The 21,631-nt window shown below is 43.7% G+C and overlaps 1 protein-coding gene across 1 annotated transcript in view; it reads right to left on the minus strand.

Annotated features, from left to right (window-relative positions):
- Positions 1-1,311: 1,311 nt before the first annotated feature.
- Positions 1,312-21,631, minus strand: part of LOC138799132 (ovostatin-like) — a 37,411-nt gene continuing 17,091 nt past the window's right edge. Inside the window, exons 14-36 of the mRNA XM_069979944.1 lie at positions 21,154-21,296; positions 19,792-19,941; positions 19,504-19,671; positions 19,132-19,237; positions 18,892-19,024; positions 18,352-18,583; positions 17,953-18,076; positions 17,747-17,865; positions 16,974-17,025; positions 16,781-16,864; positions 16,422-16,598; positions 16,233-16,308; positions 14,535-14,688; positions 14,120-14,191; positions 12,801-12,963; positions 12,495-12,715; positions 6,862-7,077; positions 5,867-5,991; positions 4,894-4,978; positions 3,785-3,856; positions 2,800-2,902; positions 2,444-2,488; positions 1,312-1,442 (exon numbers count right to left, since the gene is read on the minus strand). Of these exons, the coding sequence (XP_069836045.1) occupies positions 1,432-1,442; positions 2,444-2,488; positions 2,800-2,902; positions 3,785-3,856; positions 4,894-4,978; positions 5,867-5,991; positions 6,862-7,077; positions 12,495-12,715; positions 12,801-12,963; positions 14,120-14,191; positions 14,535-14,688; positions 16,233-16,308; positions 16,422-16,598; positions 16,781-16,864; positions 16,974-17,025; positions 17,747-17,865; positions 17,953-18,076; positions 18,352-18,583; positions 18,892-19,024; positions 19,132-19,237; positions 19,504-19,671; positions 19,792-19,941; positions 21,154-21,296 (2,831 nt within the window). The 3' untranslated portion in view covers positions 1,312-1,431. The remainder of the gene's footprint in view (positions 1,443-2,443; positions 2,489-2,799; positions 2,903-3,784; positions 3,857-4,893; positions 4,979-5,866; positions 5,992-6,861; positions 7,078-12,494; positions 12,716-12,800; positions 12,964-14,119; positions 14,192-14,534; positions 14,689-16,232; positions 16,309-16,421; positions 16,599-16,780; positions 16,865-16,973; positions 17,026-17,746; positions 17,866-17,952; positions 18,077-18,351; positions 18,584-18,891; positions 19,025-19,131; positions 19,238-19,503; positions 19,672-19,791; positions 19,942-21,153; positions 21,297-21,631) is intronic.

Below are 21,631 nucleotides of genomic sequence, written 5' to 3' on the forward strand. Positions count from 1 at the left end.
TCCTTTTATTATCCTGCCTTTCCTTCAGCCAGGGGACATAGCAACAGAATTGTACCCCATCTTTATGCATATCACCCAGCATAAAGATTTAGCACAAGCTTAGCTTTGTAGATAAGGTGAAGGACTTCATAGCACTAGACTAGGACCTTTCAGGGACAGGACAGTGTAGCGTGGCATCCATTTGGTAAACTACAGAGTGTTGGACCCTGAATATAACTAGGACTAGTGGACTACAAGTTTCAGGTATCTTGGTACCAACACAGTCATCCCATACATAACCTTACTGTTTCAAGCCACTGTTCGTCCAGTCTATTAGAGATAGTATTACAGTGCTCTCCTATCCTGGAGATAAACCATGTGGCAATTAAATCAGATGCACCGAGTCTGAATTTTAGATCTCAGAAGATGCTCAAACCTGTTTAAAAGAAGGCTGTAAGTCATTAATCTATCACAGTTAATGATCCTACTAGCCACATCCTTCCAGATTTAGGCCATGCTCAGACAGCGCAAGACACTGGCCGTTCCGTAACCCGGCCGGGTCACGGAACGGCCGGTGTCAGAGAAGATCAACCCAGCGGGTACTGCAGTACCGGCCAGATGATCTTCACTGCCACTGAATTCTGATATGGAGTGCATCCGTGCACGCCCACATCAGAGTTCCTCACTGCACACAATGGAGTGTGTGGCCGGAGCCGCTCACTCCATTGTGTACACTAACAGGTTTTCTGCGGCCGCTATCCACTGAATAGCGGCTGCAAAAAACAGACATGTCAGTTTGTTGCGGTGCAGTTAGGGATCCCAGCCGGAGTGTATACACATGGTATTCCTTAGAAGGCAGCACTACATAAGTACCGTAGTAATTACAACCGTTGTTACGATTATTATGAAACCGAAATGTGAACATGGCTCTTGTCCTTGCATAATAAGGCTAACAAGACTTATAATACTTCATCGGGTTCTCTCTGCCTGGGGCAAATATACAAGAGTTGACCGGGAGATGTATTACTACTAGATATGAGCGCGAGTCATTGCTCATCTTTAATCATTACCAATAGTGAGTAGGCCAACACACGGCACCTCACAAGATGAACAAGCCTTCACCTCTATCAGAGAGGTCGCCCAAAGTGCACACCTGACATTCACCAGAAGACTATTGAATATCTATAGATAACATGTAACATTAAGGTACAAAACACTGACCAAAATGCTGGGTGGGAAAATAGGCTAAAAAAAGTTCTGTTAACCGCCTACAGGCATAGCAAGGAAAAAATATATATATATTTAAAAATAAATAAAATCACCACACAAATATAGATTTTTGATTAGAAACATTTATTTTTTTCTCTCCTTTAAGAAGTTCTTTGAAAGATGGTGACACGGTGCTAGATGGTCGGGGAAGTCTGAGTCCTTTTTGTGGAGCAGGCCATCTTCTCATGAAGACGCTAGAAAACAGAAGTCAAACATTAACAAGTGCAGGTCAAACTTCCTTAACCCCTTCAGGACTGGGCTAGTTTTGGCCATAAAAAACAGAGCCCATTTTTCAAATCTAAAGTGGTTCTAGCTTTGTGACCCTTTAAAAGGGGAACTATTAGCAGGTTACACAAATCTAACCTGCTGGTGTGTGCATGAGGGGTCGAAGCACCAGGGATGAAGGCAAGGACCTTACCTTCATTCTCAGCACAACATTCTTGTGTACAACATTCTTGTGTACATAAGGGACATAGCAAACTTATCCAGCCTGCTGATCATTTCCCTTAAACTCATCCAAGTGATGCCAAGATGGAATATAGGAGACAGGCTTCTAGGCTGCAGAGGTCCGGCAAAATTCAGACCCTACTCCCCTATCAAGTTTAAAACCCACTCCGTTTACATTGAGCCATGGACCATGTTGCTGGACTTTTGCAGCCATCCCCACACACCATTGGCTTTTATCTCCTAATTTGAATAACATTTCTAAAGCTTATATCACAGCACTGAGTAACAGATTATATAGATAACTTACTGTACACATTAGTCAGCAAAAAAGTATCTGCTTTACTACAGCAACACAGGACTGGATGGTTCTCCCTAAGGGCAGTAACTAATAAGGTTTTGTGCCCTGGCATGTTCCCCCTATTTGTTATTGGATTCTGCTTCTGGAACTCCTGAGTCCAAGGGAACTGGCATAACATGTTCAAAGCATTCATTGACCGGAGTGGCATTTTGGCTTGTTTGGGTAGTATCTGCAGGGTTTGGTGGGCAAAATGGCACAGAAACAACATCTTTGCTGTTCCACTAAGCAGAAACCATAATAGTATATCTTAAAACAGCACTATGTATGATAGAGGCCAATAAGTGGTATAGGTATATGTGGGGGGGAGGGTCACAGCCTGTAACGTCAGACAGGGACAGTGTGATGTCAAGCTTATAGACTCAATTAATAAAATAGAGAACACACGTATACCTGCTGGAGGACAAGGATGTTGATAGGTTCCATAACCGTTCTCATCTAGAGGGGGGGGGGGGGGGGGGGAACAAAAAAAAAACAAAAAAAAACGCATTAGTGTAAAGTTTTGACCACGTGTAACTGAGCTGATGAAGACTGCGCCAAGATGGTGGCACCTAAAAGTCCCAGCCACCTTAAGTGTGGAAAAAGTACAGTGTAACATGGCACTATAAGGTCTGTTATCTCAAAGGGTTCTTTTACAGTCCTGGATGTTATAACCGGAGACGTCATTGTGGAATTCCCTTATTGGTCCTTTCTGGTCGGCTTTACCCAATTAGCACAGAATCCCCACAAGGGTCCCCCGAAGAAGTTACCTGGTTCATAGTAACTATAGACCACAGCAGTACTGCTCTTCATGTTCAGGACACGCTGGCCCATCAAAGCTCTGAAGGAGAACTTAATAGGTTCACTCATAACCTGACAAGGGGAAGGGAAAAAAATAAATAAATGAGATTAAATTAGACTGAATCATTCTTATAGTCCACATTGTGGTTGGTGTAATCTGGTGTATGATATTGCAGCTCAGTTCCATTGATTTAAATGGAGCAGCTCAGTTCCATTGATTTAAATGGAGCAGAGTTGTAACACTGCACAAAACCTGGAGCACAGGTTTTTTTTTGAATGGAGGGAAAAAAAACTAAAGTCATATTTTTCCTCCATCTTGGATAAACCCTTAAGATGACTCAAAATTTGGTCATTAAAAGCAGAAGTCCAGAGATTTTAATTACTCCTACTCTCCCCTCTCCCTGCGAAGGGCCTGAGACCCCCGATGGATTACCATTACCCCCCCCCCCCCCCCCCCCCCCCCCCCCGATCTGGCTGATTGACTGCCATCAGCCAGTGACTGCAGTGATGTCCCACCCCTGTGACTGACAGACTGGCCGAGTGGGCAATTCAACTGGGTTGTGACACTCCAGCCCAAGGGCATCCCGGAGCCTGGTGGTGGTCCTGGAGTGGTAAGCCAGCACTGCAAAGCTGAGGTGAAGCGAGTAACACTTGTTTATTTTGTTCTTCCCTGTAGGCTGAAAGTTTTGAACATTTCCAGACTTCTCCTTTAAAAAAATTTATAGATTGCTTGCTTCCCCTATTCTTTGCTGCCAAAGTAGTTCTATACAAAGCATGACAAAAATATAGAAAGAGCAGGAAAGTACTGAGGTAGGACCATCAAATAAATAAAATAGGTTGTAGGAGTAATCTGTTATATTGGAGGGAAAAGTGAACATAAATAAAAATTGAGCTCCAGCAATGACAAGTCCTAGAATGGAGTTCTCTAAAAGGGAGACTATTTTGCTCACTTACATTTTCTAGATATAAGATGACTTCTCCTTTTGGAGTCTCTTCAAATTTGGAAATAACTTTATCATCAACCAACTGCAGGAGGAGAGAACATACATATAGTCAATGGAAAAATATAAATATGAAGAAATCAGCACATTAGACCACTAGAGCCAGTCCTGTATGCATGCATCACTGAGAACTGGCCAAGCAAGACACTAGATCAGTATTATACAGAGTTTAGATGGCATGTGGGATGGACGTAATGCATATAAAACTGGTGCAAAAAAAAAAAAAAAAAAAAAAAAAAAAGCTTTGGCCTTAAAGGCAGCTTGGTTCTGCACAGAACTGCATTTGAGGTCCGTGCCGATCCGCCCCCTAGTGGCTGGAAAAGCTGGATCCAGTCCTGGCAGAAATTGTTCAGTACTGGATCCAGCATTTCCAGCCACCTGGAGTGGAGTAGCACAGAGCAGCATGGACTTCAAGAGAAGCAGATTGCTGAGCTAACAAAATAATTTGCTTCGTTTATACTGTAAATTCTCTCATCTCTAGTTACTGATGTGCTGGGTTTGCAGATGGCACGTAAAGTAGAAGGGGTTACTGATGCACTGGATTTGTAAAGTGTTAAGAGCACAAATGAAAGGGCAGTACAGTACAGTGCAGAAAGGAAATAATGTGTTACAGAGCACTATACATAAAGCAGAGGGTGCTCTACAGAACTGCACGGGTGACTAGGATCATAGGAAACCTGGACTTTCAGGAAACATTGGGGATCTGGAGCAGACAGCTTCCAGTTACATGCCCAAAAAACACCTCCTGTAATCCATCCTGGTCTGTTACTAGACAAGTACTTTGCTTAAAACACATTATCCAGAACTAGAAACAGCCACTTGCAAACACTGCACCACCCCTGTCCTGTGGCATAAAAATTAACTTCCATCCTTTTCAGAGGAACAGAGCGCCAATCTGGAAGAAAGCGGCCATGTTTTTCTAATCCTGGACAACCCCTTTCCAACAGGAAGTGACAGCAGATTGCAGCGACCCCTAGTGGTTATGACACTAGTGCTTGTTCCTGTGGGTAAGGAGTTGGTTAAACAGTGACCCTTTATAGGTATAAGTGATTAGATACCAACCTGACGTAAAGAGGAGTATTCAGCACTGTAACCAGTTAACAACCTGACATTCACAAGCGTCATGCCGGACTCTCTACCTGTATAACTGGGGAGGGGGGGGGGGAAAAGCAAAAACACATTTTACATCTCACATTTTTTTCTGTGTAATTACAAGATGTAGAGAGGTTTTCTAACAAAGCTGCACATGTACAACCCTCCCAGCCCCAAAATGGTTAAGGGTGGACCTGCATGCAGTTTGTGGCAGAAGTTTCCGTGAATGACCCATTCATCTCAATGGGTCTTCCAAATACATTCACGCTTGTTGCTGAATCCCCCATTCACAGGAAGTTTCTGCTACACTATCTACCATGTGCAGATCCACCTTAAGTGGGTTTTCCCTTATCCAGAGATTAAAACTTGTCGTATAATAGACAGGATAACCAGGTGACGGGTAGGTGCTCAACTGCTCATGGATTGAGACAACGGACGGCAATGCAGATTGCTTATCCATTGACTTAGGGAATAGACCTAAGGCCCCATTACACGAAACTATTAACGTCCACATTCGGACGATAATAGTCTTGTGTAATAGAAGAGAATGATCAGCCGACATGAACGAAGTCGGCTGATCGTTGTCTAACATGCTGAAAGAAACGACAGTGATAGCAGCCCGTCGCTCTGTGGAAATAGAACGGTGGCAGCAGACTGCTGGATCGTCCAGGCAGCCCATAGGAGATCGCAGCGATCACTCGGACCCCCCCCCCCCCCCCCCTGCAGCTTTGCTCCTCTCCATCGCCCCATGTAAAAGGGGCTTTAGCCATTGTTGGGAGGGGGGTGAGGTCTCAAAAAGGTTAGACCCACGGAGATCAGCTTGTTACCCCTTACCCTCAGGATCAGGGACAATCCCTTTAAATTGAACACCCATTTTATTTGGGTGTGTGTGTGTGGGGGGGGGGGGGGGTTCCAAACAAAGCATTAGTCCGAGCATTAGTACCTGAGTTCGACATTAACTGTGTAGATGTAAGCTATTCCATTGACGCAGCTATCTGAAGAGGCAGATATGGCTAATGAGAAGGCAGAATTTTCTTTGGGCACCGGAGTGTTATACCCAACAGTAGTCTATAAAACATGGGGAGAAAAAAAGTTACCATCAAAGCTAGAAGACATAAAAACATTAGATTTTTTTTTAAAGTTATTGGGGGAGATTTATCAAACATGGTGTTAAGTGAAACTGGCTCAGTCTCCCCTCGCAACCAGATTCCACCTTTCATTTTCCAAAGAGTCTGAGGAATGTAAGGTGGAATCTGATTGGTTGCTAGGGGCAACTGAGACAGTTTCACTTTACACCATGTTTGATAAATCTCCCCCTTGGCTTTTATATAAAAAGGAATAAACAGCCAATCGAGGTATTCTCCCCCTCAGTCTTACTCTGGAGGACCCAGCATGTACATGTTTTATAACAACCCACTGTTTTTAATTGTCTTTGTGCAATGCTTCTGTTCACCAACAGGAGCACTGCAAGAGAATTAACCACTCGCAGAGTTTAGTGGGTGTTCAAAGCCCGACCAATCAGGAGAACGAGCCAAGAACAGTCCACACGTGTTCTGTCCCAGCTCTGTCACGTGTAAGACACTAGGGACTAATTTCGATCAGGAATATCACAAATACATTGGAAATACTATGGAAACACCATCTATTATGTTAAAAAGGTTGTGCCATTAAGAAAACTAAGTTATGACCCACTAAGGTGGCCAGGCATGCCTAGTCTCCCGGAAGTACTAACAGATGGTCTCCACTAAGCATTGTGGGAAAGTATGTACACCGTCACATGGCAATAGCACAGTCAGAGTTAAGAGAAGAAACCAGGAATGATCAGATCCATAAGGGAGAAAAACTGTACAGCGAGACATAACTAAAAAGGTTTACAGGCCCTGATGCAAATACTTGGCAACATACTGTAGCAGAAGAGTTACAAAAATTGAAAGTCACCTGTATCATGCACCATCCCGACCCGCTGACGTCAATGACGTATTCTCCACTGGTGTCCGGTAGGGACTCTCTCTGGACTACTAGTCTGTTGTCTTTGTTTAGATTAAATGTGGTCACTTCTCCATTGCCCCTCCGGACCACTACAGTTTGATGAGAATCAGGAGTGTAAAGTTGTTTGGCCATGGCAGAGAGAGCCTGGAGGCCTACAACCGTGTCCTGCAAGACAGAAGAGGCAATTGTTGACGGTACAATTAGAAAAACCAGAATTACTTACGGTAATGATGTTTCCATAAGCCCATGACAGCACCCCTGGAGAGGACCTCCCACCGCTTGACAGGAAACCTGAGAAGATAAAAGCTGACACACCTCTCCACACCTTCAGTTCATATAAAAGTACTCCAGCGGAGCAAACATATCATATGATATCATAGAAAGAGAAATGAATAAGGTAAAGTAAGATCAGTAGGGTGGGTATCCCGGAGGGGTGCTGTCATGGGCTTATGGAAACATTACCATAAGTAATTCTGGTTTTACCCAGACGCCCTATGACAGCACCCCTGGAGGATAAGCAAGTAAATGTATCTATTAGGGTGGGACAACAGCAGAAAGAACCTTGCGCCCAAAGGATAGGTCAGAAAGAGGATTCAGTTGGAGTCTATAGTGACGTAGAAAAGTGTGAGGAGAAGACCATGTTGCAGCCCTACAAATCTGATCTAGAGAGGCGTTTCTCTGCCCAAGATGTGGCTACTGCTCTAGTGGAGTGTGCAGAAAAGTATGCAGGCGGGTCTTTCCCCTGAGAAGTATAGGCTAATGAAATTGTATCTTTAATCCATCTGCTAATGGTAGGTCTAGAGGCTAAAGTCCCTTTGTTCTTGCCTGAGAACTGAACTAGTAGGTTCTCTGATTTCCTAAAGTCCTTGGTAGACTCTAAATAACTTATCAAGCATCTCCTGACATCAAATTGTGAAAGCTCTTTTCTCTATCATTCTTGGGGTTGTTACAAAAAGACGGTAGAATGATATTCTGGTTCTTATGGAATTCAGATACCACTTTAGGAAGAAAGGATGGTAAGGTCTTCATTGTTACTCTATCCTCCAGGATAATGGTGTGAGGAGGAAAGGCTGATAATGCCTGGAGCTCACTAACTCTCCTAGCAGAAGTGATTGCTAAAAGAAAGGCGAGTTTAAGGGTTAGCATTTTTAATGATAAAGACTCTAACGGCTCAAATGGTGGTTTAGTCAACCCTGACTGATGGATTTGACTGCCCCTGTGATGAATCTTTTTATTAAAAGGTTATCTGCTAGCTTATGGTTCAGCAATGTACTCAGGGCTGAAATCTGAACCTTGAGGGTGCTAGGCTTTAAGTTTTTATCCAGCCCTGCCTGCAGGAAGCTAAGAATTAATGTGATGTTAGTTTCTCCTAGGGGGTCCTGTTTTCCCTGAGAAAATTTTAAAAAGGCCCTCCATGTCCTTAAATAGATAGAAGTTACTTCCTTCCTACTTGCTAGCATTGTGTTTATGACATAGTCTGTGAGGCCCCTACCTCTGAGGATTAACCTCTCAGCATCAATGCAGTCAAGTGCAAGTGTGGTCAGACCGGGTGCTGTACTGGGCCCTGGGAGAGGAGATTCTTCTCCAGGAGAATCCATGGCTGAGCAACTGATAACTTCCTTAGCCGCGTGAACCATGGTCTCTTTGGCCAAAATGGAGCTATGAGAATGACATGGGCTCTGTCTTCTATTATCTTCCTCAGAACCCTGGAGATCAGTTTGAGAGGGGGAAAGGCGTAAGCGATCTCTCCCTTCCAACTCAGAGTGCGTCTACTGCCGCTGGGCAGTCTCCAGGGCTGAGGGAGTAGAATTTTCTGACCTTCCTGTTGGCTCGGGTCGCGAATAGGTCTACTGATGGAGTCCCGAATCTGCTGATGATTTGCCGAAACACCTTCTCGCTGAGGGACCACTCTGATTGAGTTATTTTCACTCTGCTCAGAAAGTCTGCCTGGATGTTCTGGTCCCCTTTGAGATGAACCGCTGTTAATGATAGAAGGTGTTTCTCTGCGAATAGAAAAATCTGGGATGACAGTTCCAGCAGAGTCTGGCAGCGTGTTCCTCCTTGTTTATGTTTATATAAGAGACTGCTGTGGTGTTGTCTGAGTATATTAACACATCCTTTGAGGACACTAAATGGACTAGGTCTTGTAGGGCTTGAAAGATTGCATACAGCTCCTTGAACTTGGAAGTCTGCTGTCTCAGATGAGGAGACCAACTGCCCTGGATAAAGGTATTTTCCAGGTGCGCTCCACAACCCCAAGGGCTGGCATCCGTTGTTAACCTCAGTTGCTGTGTAGGAGACCAGCTTACTCCCTTCTTCAGATTTCTGGGGTCCGTCCACCAAAGAAGACTTATCCTTGCTCTTGAAGATAAGTGGAAGGTCTGGTTTAACATTCTTTGGCTGCCATTCCATGCCTGAAGAATGTCCCACTGTAAGGCTCTGGTTTTGGACTGGGCCCAGAGAACTGACTGGATACAAGACGTAAGCAGGCCCAATACCGACATGGCCTGTCTAACACCAGCTTGGGACAGAGAAAGTTCTTCTGCTCTCCTGATAACTACTTCCCTCTTTGGAGGAGGAAGAAGGGATAACTGTTTCTCTGAGTCTAACAGGGTGCCCAGAAACACGCACTGCCTGGAGGGGCAAAGATTTGATTTTTTCAGGTTTATGTTCCACCCTAGTTTCCTGACAATGTCCGACACTAGCTGGATCTGGGCTTGAAGACGAGGGATCGAGTCTGCTATCAGCAAGAAGTCGTCCAGGTATGGTACTATGAGGATATCCTGTTTTCGGATATAAGATGCCATATCTGCCACAATCTTTTTGAAGGCTCTTGGCGCCTGAGAGACTCCAAATGGTAGAGCTCTGTACTGGAGGCGAGTCCATTTTCCTGCTATACACACTGCCACTCAGAAATTTTCGATGTATCGGATGGATGGGAACATGATAGTATGCGTCCTCCAGATCTATGGACGCCATGACGCAATTTGGGGACAGATTTATTGTTGACTTCAAGGTCTCCATACGGAATTTCTTGTATAGTAAGAACTTGTTTAGACCTTTTAGATTTATGATGACTCTGTAAGAGCCGTTTGGTTTTCTTACCAGGAACAGTAAGCCGTTTTGTTTTCTTACCAGGAACAGCGGGGAGTAAAACCCCTGTTGACGCTGTGATGGAGGGACTGGGATCAAAACATTCTTTTCGATCATAGACAAAACTTCTCTCTCTATAATTATCTGTTTTGTCTGATCTGACAAGATTCTGGTGGGGAGGAACCAGTCTACTGGTGAGCTTTTGAACTCCAGAAGCAGACCAGAGCAAGTTGAATTGAGGACCCAAGGACTGGGAGATATTTCCCTCCAGGCCTGGGCAAAAAAAGACAGGCGCCCCCCCCCCCCCCCCCCACACCACCACCACCACCTGCATCCCATCATTGTTGAGGGGGTTTAGACTTATCATCCTTTGAATTAAACAGGAATCCTCTGCCTTTCCTGTTGTCCTGGTTTGAACGAAAGGGTCTCCTGGACTGTCTTCTGCCACGAAAGGACTCCTGTTTGGGGGGAGCTGGAAATTTCTTCTTGTCTGACGCCTTTTCCAAGAGAGAGTCTAGAACAGGGCCAAACAATTCACCATTGCATGGAATACCACATAATTTCCCTTTTGCAGCTACATCCCCCTTCCATGATTTGAGCCAGAGTGCTCTTCTTGCAGAATTAGACAGTGCCGCCGCTCTTGCTGACATTTTTATGGTGTCTGTAGAGGCGTCTGCCAGGAAGTCTACTGCCTTAGCTATCACTGGTAAATCCTCAAGTACCTTAGTGGTATCTTGATAGTTAGTTAATTGAGTCTTAAGTTTAGTTAACCACATTCGCAAGGGTCTTGCCACACAGGTTGCTGCTACACTGGTTCTTAATGCACCCGTTGCTGCTTCCCAAGTTCTTTTGGAAAAATAATCAGACTTTGTCCATGGGATCAGAAAGAGTTCCAAGATCGTCAAAGGGAAGGCTATTTTTTCTTGCAATTTTTGCTACCGGTGCATCAATAGCCGGGGCTTTATTCCACGAGCTACATTCACCTTCATCAAAAGGATATTTTCTTTTAGAATACCGGGGAATGAAAAAATTTCCGTCTGGGTTTTGCCACTCATTGTCAATTAAAGCTTTAATACTCTTATGTATAGAGAAGGCATGCATCTTTTTGGGGGCTAACCCTTCATAAAAGGCATCCTCAGGTGACAGACACCTCTTCCTCCATTATATTCATAGAGGATCTGATTGCTTTAATAAGCTGTTCAGTGTCTTCTGTGGGACAGAGGGCTCTAGAACTGGAAGGTTGCTCCTGATCATCATTTGAAGAAATCAAATGTACTTCTCCTTCCTCTTGATCCTCACTTGGTGCCATAACAGGTTCGGAGGATAATGAGAACACAGGAGCAATAAGTGGGGCTTCTACAGCTGGTCTATCCAACCCTAGATTTCTTAGGGAAAGCTGCACTTCATCCCTGACCACTTGTTTTAAGTTATCAGCCAGGGAAGAGGCTTCCTGAGCCACCAACTTATCCACACAATATTGGCAAAGTGATCTAGTATAATCATCCGGTAGCAAATTTCCACATTCCCCACACTCTTTATGATGGTGTTTAGATGATCTCTTCCTATGGGATCTATCAGATGCCTATAAAGCAACAATGCAATGCAGAGTTAGCAAGATAGGAAAAAAAGGGGGGATACTCTCACCAACATGCCCCTCGCCTTCAGGTACCTTTCACGGTCTTCCCTGGAAGATCTGGATGACTTTTCATGGCGTCCCCGCTCTCTCCTGCCCGAACTCTCAGACATACTGTCGGCAAGGCAGGTTGTTATCTCCAGATAACTGTATGCTGGCTGGGTGAGTCCTCCTCCTGGACGCTTAAGAGCATGGACGAAGTGCTCGAGTGCCCCTGGCCCTATATACCCCCGGATCAGCCTCCTCCACCCCTGCTGGATGCGGCGTCCGGGCGTGTGACGTCATACGCCAGCGCCGCGCACTGACACGTCACGCCGGACGAGTACGCGGCGTCTGACGTCACGATGCGTGCGTACGCACGTAATCACGTGACCCGGAAGCGCCGCGGCCTACTGCACCGCGGCACCCCGAGCATGGCGGCAATGCGCCCCGTGAGCGGGCTGGTGGGACAGACACGGCCTACCCAGACCACAGTCCCCGGAAGACCCCCACCCGGAAGCGGAGGCCCCCCGGGAACCGCAGGAGCTCTCCGCACCCTCCAGGGATCTCGGACCCAGACTTATCCGGCTGCTGTTCGCAGACAGACTTCTGCCTCCAGGGAGCCCCAATACATACGATTAACGACGGGGGACCTGCAGCCAAAAAGGTATGGAGTTTATGCCATCTTCACCCAGGATGGGCTCTTCTGAGGCCTCCTATCCGCAGGACAGGAAACCTGAACTGAGGTGTGGAGAGGTGTGTCAGCTTTTATCTTCTCAGGTTTTCTGTCAAGCGGTGGGAGGTCCTCTCCAGGGGTGCTGTCATAGGACGTCTGGGTAAAACTGGTTCATTGAGTTCATAGTTACTGCTCAGTTACCTGTGTGGAGCGGAATCCACCATGGGAGTTTTGCTGGCGAGTGAGCCAAATGCCGACCTCGGCCGCTTTTGTAAGATCCTCTTGAGAAAGGTTGGGAACAGAGAGCATGCTTAGCAACATATAGGCTGTCATCTCCACGTTGGCCGAGCGACTTGGAGGCAGGAAAAATGGCACTGGTCTCGGAGTCTTCTTCAGGTCACCTTCCCAGTGTATTGTGCCACCTGTATTCAGGAAAAACATACAAAGTTTTTAATATTGGATGGATATATGCAATGAGAACTTCCAGTAGGATCTAGAGTAGCAAACCTTCTCTTATGGACTTTTTCATCAGACTCTGAAGCAAGGGTTCTCTGTATTCTGGAAGATTGGCCAATGTGAAGGCGTAGAGCATGAGGACTTGGTCAGCGGTTTTCTGCTCATAGTTGGAAGCGTTCTTCAGGCACTCAAGAGCACCGTTCAACAAAGTAGCCTAAACAAGGAAAACACCATTTACCTTAGCATAAAGGCACCCATAATCCTTCAATGGATGTTCAGTAAATGTTGTGTTCCATCTTACAGCCACCTCTCTCTCCCTATTCACATGACCATTTAGCCCAGTCAGCCATGTGTTCTTCTTGGGAAAAGGGGATAAGCAGATTCCACACATCTCCATCAGAACAAAAGGGTAAAAGTAGTCGGAATCCAAAACCCCTGGCCCTTCTTACTCAAACTGCTAGTTTGTTTTACTGGGAATGTTAGGTTTGATTGGCTTGAAAACTCTCCAATCATTATATAATATATATTTATAATATAATGATTGTCTTGGAACTCTCCAATCATTATATAATATATATTTATAATATAATGATTGGAGAGTTCCAAGACAATCAAACCTACCATTCCCGGTGAAACAAACTAGCAGTTTAATGAGTAAGAAGGGTCAGGGGTGTTGGATCCCGACAAAGTTACCCTTTTGGTCTGATAAAGCTGCAGTCTTCCAGAAACAGCACCATCCTCTTCAGTGTGTGTGGTATTGCAGCTCACTTGAACTGAGGTGAATGAAGTAGGGTTGTGGTGCAGTTTCTGAAGACAGCAGCTTCTCTTATCCTGGATAGCCCATTTAAACAAGTATTCCCACTCAAGGAAAATATAAAATAATCCTACTATTAGAGGCCGGGGCGTAACTAGAAATGGCTACACCCTCACCTCTCCCAAACACGTACACATACTCACTGAAAGCAGTTACAGCTCAGTCTTGCCCCTCTTCCCCTCAGGCTAATATCTCCATACAGCTAGTTTAAGGACCTGAGGGTCATGTGACTCAGGTCCTTAATTCTCTCCCTCTGTGCAGCCCCTGGAGTGCCTGTTCAGCAGTATTACAGGAGTCTGAAGTGCCAAGCCCCTCTAGTGTGATGGGTGGGCATGGCTATAGTACACACCATCCCTGGTTAGCTAGTTTCAGGATGAAAGGTCCTTAATGGATAACCAGGGACATTACAGTCCTGAGCAGACAATCTGATGTGGTAGTTCTGCCCTTGAAAGGGTTACATTGGGAAAATCCTACACCTACTATGGAATGTACCAATGGAAATGTGCACACATAAAAGTAAGTATTTTATATATTTATTGCCAGGCATGTTACTTACTCCCAAACTGTACTTAGATTCCAAAAGGGCAATGGCGAGGTAAGCCGTGAAGTGGAGATCGCTGTCTGAGTCCTATTTAAAAATAGAATTAAATAAAAATGGCAATTATATTCAACTCACATGAAAAATAAGATTTATAAGAATTTGAAGGAAATATCAGTTTGTAAAGAAATACATTTTATTTAAGAAAAAATAGCCATATAATGTTTACAATATATACTGTAAACAGGGGTTATTCAGGCTTAGAAAAAGATGGCCGCTTTCTTCCAAGAAGTGCACTGGTCTCCAGTTTCGGTTTTGCAGCTCCGTTTCATTGAAACAAATAGAGCAGAGTTGTAATACCACATACAACCTGAGGACAAGAGTGGGGCTGTTTTCTAATCCTGGATAAACCCTTTAATACATGGATTCTCACCTGAATTGTAAAGAGTTTTCCTTGGGCACTAAAGCAGCCATTTTCTAGTTTTTGGGCGTTCTCTAACCAGATGAGCGATTGCTGTTGTCTGTCTTCATCAATGTAGACGTACTTTTTGATCTGTTCCAATGTCTTAAAGGTATAGGCGGTCAGCCTGCGGAGATGGACCACCATGTTTAGGATTTAGATAAGCTACCGATTTCTAGAGTTTATGACCTTCTCAACCACAGCCCTTTAGGTGAAGCCCAGCATCTTAACCATGCACATAACACATGTATTGCCATAGAGCAGCCTCCCAGCTGTTGCAAAAATTACAACACTTGTCATGCTAACATAGGATCTACCCCCCCTACCCCTGTACAAGATTTTTGTTAAACATGTAACTCCTCACATGCAAAACAGACATAACTCTTAATTTTTCCATATTAACCGTATGAGGGATATTTAATGATATCCTCCATTTTATCATAAAACATACTGTAAAATAGAAAATCTATATCTAGGTTGACACACAGCAGTTTTGCACCTACATTATTCACTTTGTGATAAAGCAGGTAAGCAATCTTTCAATACAGCTATAGGCAGTTTATAAACTTAAAAAAAAAAAACTTTACGTTCTCTTTAATCACTATATAACCTTTTTCGTGTACAGAAAGATGAGGATTTTTTGCTTTATATGATTTTTAGTTTTTAAAGCGCCCTCAATTCCAGAGTGTTATCCAAGCAATTGGGGGGGGGGGGGGGGGGGGGGGTTAGGTTGTAGGGTGACAAATGGAACATTGCCATTTACCTTCATATGTAGACTGGTACATAGGAGGACCCCGACTGCGGGGGTTTACAATCAGTTTAACAGTACGAGGCTTAGGGTCCTATTACACGGTGCAATTTTTAACGATTAACAACTAACGAGAAACGATCGCAAACAAGATTGTTTATCGTTAACCTGAAATTGTTCACCATATTACACAGAACGATAATTGTTAGTTACCATGATTGTTATTGTTACTATGATCATTTACTCCATCTGATACTAGCAAAATGATGAACAATGCAATTACACTGAACGATTAGTGAAAAAATGCGGAATTACAGCGAACGATTAACAATTTTAGGTTCAGATCTTAAATGACATTTGAACGATTTTTTGATTGTTGGCTGCAATTACAAAAAAGGATTGTTTAAATTCAAATATAACGATTTTTCGCACGATAAGTCCCGTGTAATAGGGCCTTTTACTTTAAATGCTGTAATAGGGACAAATACTTTAAATTTCACCAAAAATTAGTAGAAGTTCTTGAGTTTGGTGTTTAGTTTACGCTGATCACCGCCCAGGATCAATAATCTGAAAATTCCACTCGACAGACTTCATTTGAAAAGGTGGTAATGTAAAACCTAATAGGGAAAGTTTGTAGGTTTTTTTTTCTTTTTTTAAGGCTATAATTTGCAATCATTAGATTGCATATACTGATTAATGCTGTGCACTGCCTCTCTTACCCCCCAGCAGCCCTAGCAACCAATCGGTATCCCCGTTCTTTGCTGCAGGGTGGCGATCAGACTCCTGACAGGTCCGGCACCTGCGTTCAATACAGATGCTAAAGCTTTGGCTGTCCAGGCATGATGGAAATTGTAGTTTTGCAAAAAATGTCACCTGTGGACTCTATGGTAAAATCAAGATGCAGAGTGTCCAGTCTTACTTACCAAGAGTTTGGTTCTATGGCGCTGGTAAACATTCGATAAGCTCCACCAGAAATGAATGAAAGTTGTCGATAATATCCTAGAAACCAAAGACACCGGGAGATTTATAAACATTGAGATAATCAATTTTAGAGAGAGTTTTCCTGTGAGATCTTGTACTGTAGCTGTAAGACAAGGAGCCCCGGGACTCACCTTCAGACATGTAATTCTTTGCCTTCTGGAGTATCTCATCGGTGAGCTGTCCAGTGACGTTAAGATAATCTAGGACGTATGGGATGGGGGCCACGCGAGCAAGGTTCTGTTCTCCACAGCCATAGGGCATCTTCAACAGATCCTGGAGGCTTCGCAATGGGATGGCAAAGATATCAGCTGTATTGAAGATGAGAAGACATTGAATGTGAGATTTAGAGTATCCAGGAAGGATATACACAAAATAAAAAATTCCCAAAGATAAAGTTTCTTAAATTTTAACTTTTTCCCTTTCGGGGCAACGAAGCCGCAAGAGCAGAATTCATCTAATTCTAGAATACCAAGAACCCAGAAATACTTACGAACAGCTGTCACATGGGCAGTAGCTGAGTCAGGCACCACCGCCTCTGGAAGAGTTATGGCGACCGGTAGCTGAATATTGTTGTCTATGAAAAAGGTAAAGAAACCAGTAAGTTATCTGGATGGGCGAAGGGGGGGGGGGGAGAAGAAAAAAAAAGAAAAAAAAAAAAAAGGGGGGGGGGGGTTATAACTTACTCTGCACAAATACCAGATTACTTGAGGTCCTTTCCTGAGGGATTCCTTCAGGCTGTAAGACAAAAACAAAAAAAAGATAGTTTGATTAATTTTCCCAAAAACATGAAATTACATAATATGAAGATAAAATTACAGTACCAACACATCATCCCTATGCCCCCCCATCTTTTTAGTGTAATTTGTGTTTTCAGTCAGGGAAGGGGGTCTTCCAGTGCCATTAGGTTATGCTATATCTTCATTACCAGCATGGGTTAGATGTCTGCCTCCCCCACACATCCTAATGAAGACGCCAGAATGCTGTTTCAGCACTGCAACCTCTTGTCATTCTGTACACAGTGTAGCCCTGGCCATACTCTAATGGGGTATGTGGCACAGCTCCAGTCAAGAGATCTGAATGCCTCGAAAGGCCAAGGGGTAGGCAACAAAGCTGAATTAAACATGGACTTTAGGATGGGTGGCACCCAAACCATAAGTCTATGTTAACACAGCAGATTGCTCGTTGACCAGAGAACTTATTAAGCATAAAATCTGACTTTTCTACTGAATCTAAAATTTATTAAATTTGAGTATAGAGGGTTGACCAATGGGGGAGTGGAGGGGGGGGGGGGGATGGACTAGGGCAATGGTAAGTTTGTTTTCTTCTAATAGTCCACTAGGAAATGAGGCACTTGGCCAGCTTGCAGAAAAATCTGCAGTTCTTTTTACAGACACAGATTCTACACTGAAAACTTGGCACTAGACTTCTGAAGGTGTATAGGGTCTTAGCAACTTACCTCCACAATAAGGGTTTGCACAACTGTGTCACTGCGGGGAGGTTGGGACGCATCATTTGGCCCATCACAAGACTGGCCGATGTGAGTGGTCTTAGCAGACACCGTAAAACTGATCTCACCTAAAGTAAGAAGGACGAACCAAGATGTGAAATATGAATGTTAACTGGGCGTAGAATTAGTAATGTAGGTTGCCATCAAAACCTTACCGATGTTCTTTACTTCTACTTCCCAGGTGTAGGAAGCTCTGCCATTGGCGCACACACAAGCCTCCTGCTTGCCTTCCTTCAGTACAGCAGTAAATGCGTTGGAGTTTTCCATGGTTACACTGAGCTAAAGTGGCAACAAAAGCAAATGTTTACAGGACCACCACCACATAGTCACAAGTGTAATACCTACTATTGTTATATCAAGATATGACTGCCCCCAATAGGACCATCAGGCACTTTGACATCAGTCCTAAATTGTGTTCACAAATTCAGCTTTTCAAAAACACCCTTCCAAGAGGGGGGCGGCGGCATTCTGGTTCAAGTCCCAATTACGTGTGGACTAAACCACACAATGATCAAGACTAAGACCCCACCACCATCTCAGAAGAAATACTTCACCTTGATGCACTGCTCCAAGTAGTTGCGTACAACTCCAATGAGGACCAAGGTTTCTCCTCGAATACAAGAATATGGCATGGAGAGCTCAATGAAGAATGGCTGGAATGTTGTAAAGTTAGCCGGAGATCTGATCATACCAAAGCCGGTTTCTTCAGAGGTACAGAAAGCAGATCCTTCCCAGCTTGTGATTGTGTCGGGAACATTCTCCGATATAGTGGCCCGGCCCTCAGTACTAAAGAAATAAAGGCAGTGGATCAAGAGGTGATCAGGTGGAGAAAACAAGAGGTACATTTCTAAACTGGAAATCAGTCTATGGTTGATAAGCAAGTGTTCAATGATCTATGCAATTCACAAATACAAAATTACAAAATAAGTTTCCTATAAGATGTATAAACTGGTCTATCGAACCTATGGAATATAATGGTGTTAACCAATTTAAGTCAAAAAAATTTGGTTAAGAATTCATATGGTGGTAAAATCTGGACATTTTTGGTAAATTTTTGTAATTAGTCAAGGGATTAGAATAAAAAGGATACTTACTCAATAGGGACAATGACCCACAAGAACGTCTCTGCAAAGTTGGTCCTTACAGTTTCGATTGGTGCAGCAGAAGCAGATTTTGCTAGAGCATTATCACCTGCAAATCCACTAGCACCACCAACAAAACTGTGAGCTGTGTAAAGATAGGAGGTGTATTATTGCCTAAGAAATTCCAGGATAAATAAAAAAAAAAAAAAAAAAAAAAAAAAAAAAGACACACCACACACACACCACACACACCTATTCCGGCACTTTCCAGAGGCATGACAATTGGTTGAGGTGGATTTTTATCACAGACCTCTGGCTTTCTTAGTCTGGCACTTGTCCCAACCACCAGCCCTAGGGACTGAAAGATAATGTGAATTTAATGGTAAACCACTAAAATTGTCACGAGTTAATTTTTTTTACTCTATTTTGAAAAACTAGATTGACATGTACCAAAGAGAATTTGAAGGAGAGGGGGGGGGGAACACATTCAAACATAGTTGGAAATTTGCCTTATTAGACCATAAAGAGGTAGGAGATTTTTTCTAAGACTTAATGTAAACCTAGCCATAGATGCTTCTCAAGTGATGGAAATCTCAAGTCTATGATGAAGAACTTTGTACTTACCCTAAGATTTTTATAGGAGTCACCATCAGATGTGCTGCTCACAGGTAAGTAGTATCTTCCCTTGAAGAAGACCAGCTTGTCTGGGTCCTCACAGGGGGGAGCTGGGTCCTCAACGTTAAATCCAGCCACATTGTAGCCATAGAAATAGGTCCGAACAGAGCTGTAAACCTGCAAGATATACAGTAGAGTTTGATATGGTCTCAGACTGTCTTAGAACACATAAACAGTTATTCCTAGACCATTAGAACCGGGTGGGGGGGATAATCAAGACTCTCTCGATCCACTTACTCTGTCTGCTGAAAACTGTTCATAGGGGTTAAGAAGCAGCAGGCTGGAATCAATCACACGCAGTGCACAGTGGGAATTCGGGGTTGCAGAAAGTTGTACATCAATTGAGGATCCTGGAGCGACTTTTTCTTCTGAGAAAGTCATAGACACCTAAGATGAGAGATGTACGTAAGGACAAACGTGCAATGAAGACTGGGCCGAAGACTGGTAAAGTCCCATCCAGACTGTGGCACTAGCAGGTCCAGAGAGGTCACTACCAAATGAGGTCATAAGTGGCAAAAGATATTTAGAGACAAAGATTTTGAGCAAAATTTTGTTTTTGAGCCAACTCCATGAGGCTACTAGACAAAATTTTTTAGCGGTTTGTGAAATTGTGTATTCAACCTTTTCTGGTGGAACCAATTTCCTTTAGAAGTCATAGGCTTTGTAACCTGGAATCCTGCTGTGTGCACTATAAGTGTCACATGGTCTGTCAGTATATACTTCTGAGAGGGACCAGAGGCTGCAACACTTAAGCAAGAGGCACCAATAACCCAACACCTTGAAGACCAAGGAGATCGCTATAAGTCCGGGACAAAGTTATCCATTCCAGTTGGTCCACTGGGGATCATCAGGATTTGAACACAGTACCACAACAAATCTATCAAGAGATAGCTGCCCACCACTACTCCCAGACCAGTCAAGGAGGACATTAGTCAAGAGACCAAAAGTAACCCTGAAGCTGTAGTGTTCCCAAGCAGAGACTGGAATATCTGACCATACAACCACAACAAGCCATAAAGTCTAGAGTTTTACAGCCAAAAATAGAAAGACTCATTTGGAGTTTGCCAAAAGGCACGTGGAAGTGTCCCGAAACGTAGGTAGGAAGGGGCTCTGGTCGGAGAGACCAAGTGTAAACTTTTTTTCCACCAAGGAAAATGCCATCTGACGCAAAGACCAACATCTCCTCATTCCTAGACCACCACCCCCCACAGTGACATTGTGGTGGTGGGCTCAGCAGCAGGGACTGGGAAACTGGTCCAAGCCAAGGAGGAAGATGGATGGTGCTAAATACAGCAACATTCTTGAGCAAAACCTGTCCCATTTGTGGCTTGTTTTACAACAAAAAAACCAAAAAGTTGATGACATGTTCTTTACATGGAATGATTGACATCCAATTCAATTCCAGGTTACACAATTCAATTCCAGGTTACACAACAGGAAAACATGGGGAAAAGAAAAAAAAATTCTAAGAGGGATCATTATTTTGGCAAGCCATCTGTACAAGAACGGACTTCGTGAATTGGGTGGGAATAATATGGGGCCAGACAAGTAATTGATCCATTTGCCACATTTTCTAGAGAGTAACAAAAGTCCACCTACCTGATTTTTGAAACACTTTTCTACGTTGAGACTGGCTGTATCAGTTATCAGTTCTTTCTCCAGAATACTGTACACCACCAAGTCAGCATTGGGGGCCAGGTCAGGCGACACCACAAGATCGATGGAGAAGGAACCATTCCTACCTGCATGGAGACAATACAAGTTTTTATATTAGTGCTTCAACATTGAAAATTAACAACGTCTTGTTACAGGCCCCAAAAGCCCAAGTCTTGACAGACAATAGGTCTTCTGGTTAAGAGGGGTACTCCAGAAAGTGATAGAATTATATAATTTCTTTAAGATCTCCTGTGTCAGAAAGTTAAACAGATTTGTAAATTTATAAAATTTCGAGTCTTCCAGTACTTATCAGCTGCTATATGTCCTGCCGGAAGTAATGTATTCTCTCCAGTCTGACAGTGCTCTCTGCTGCCATCTGTCTCTATGTCAGGAACTGTCCAGAGCAGTAGCGAATCCCCAT

The sequence above is a fragment of the Dendropsophus ebraccatus genome, chromosome 8 (assembly GCF_027789765.1).
Source record: "Dendropsophus ebraccatus isolate aDenEbr1 chromosome 8, aDenEbr1.pat, whole genome shotgun sequence".
NCBI lineage: Eukaryota > Metazoa > Chordata > Amphibia > Anura > Hylidae > Dendropsophus > Dendropsophus ebraccatus.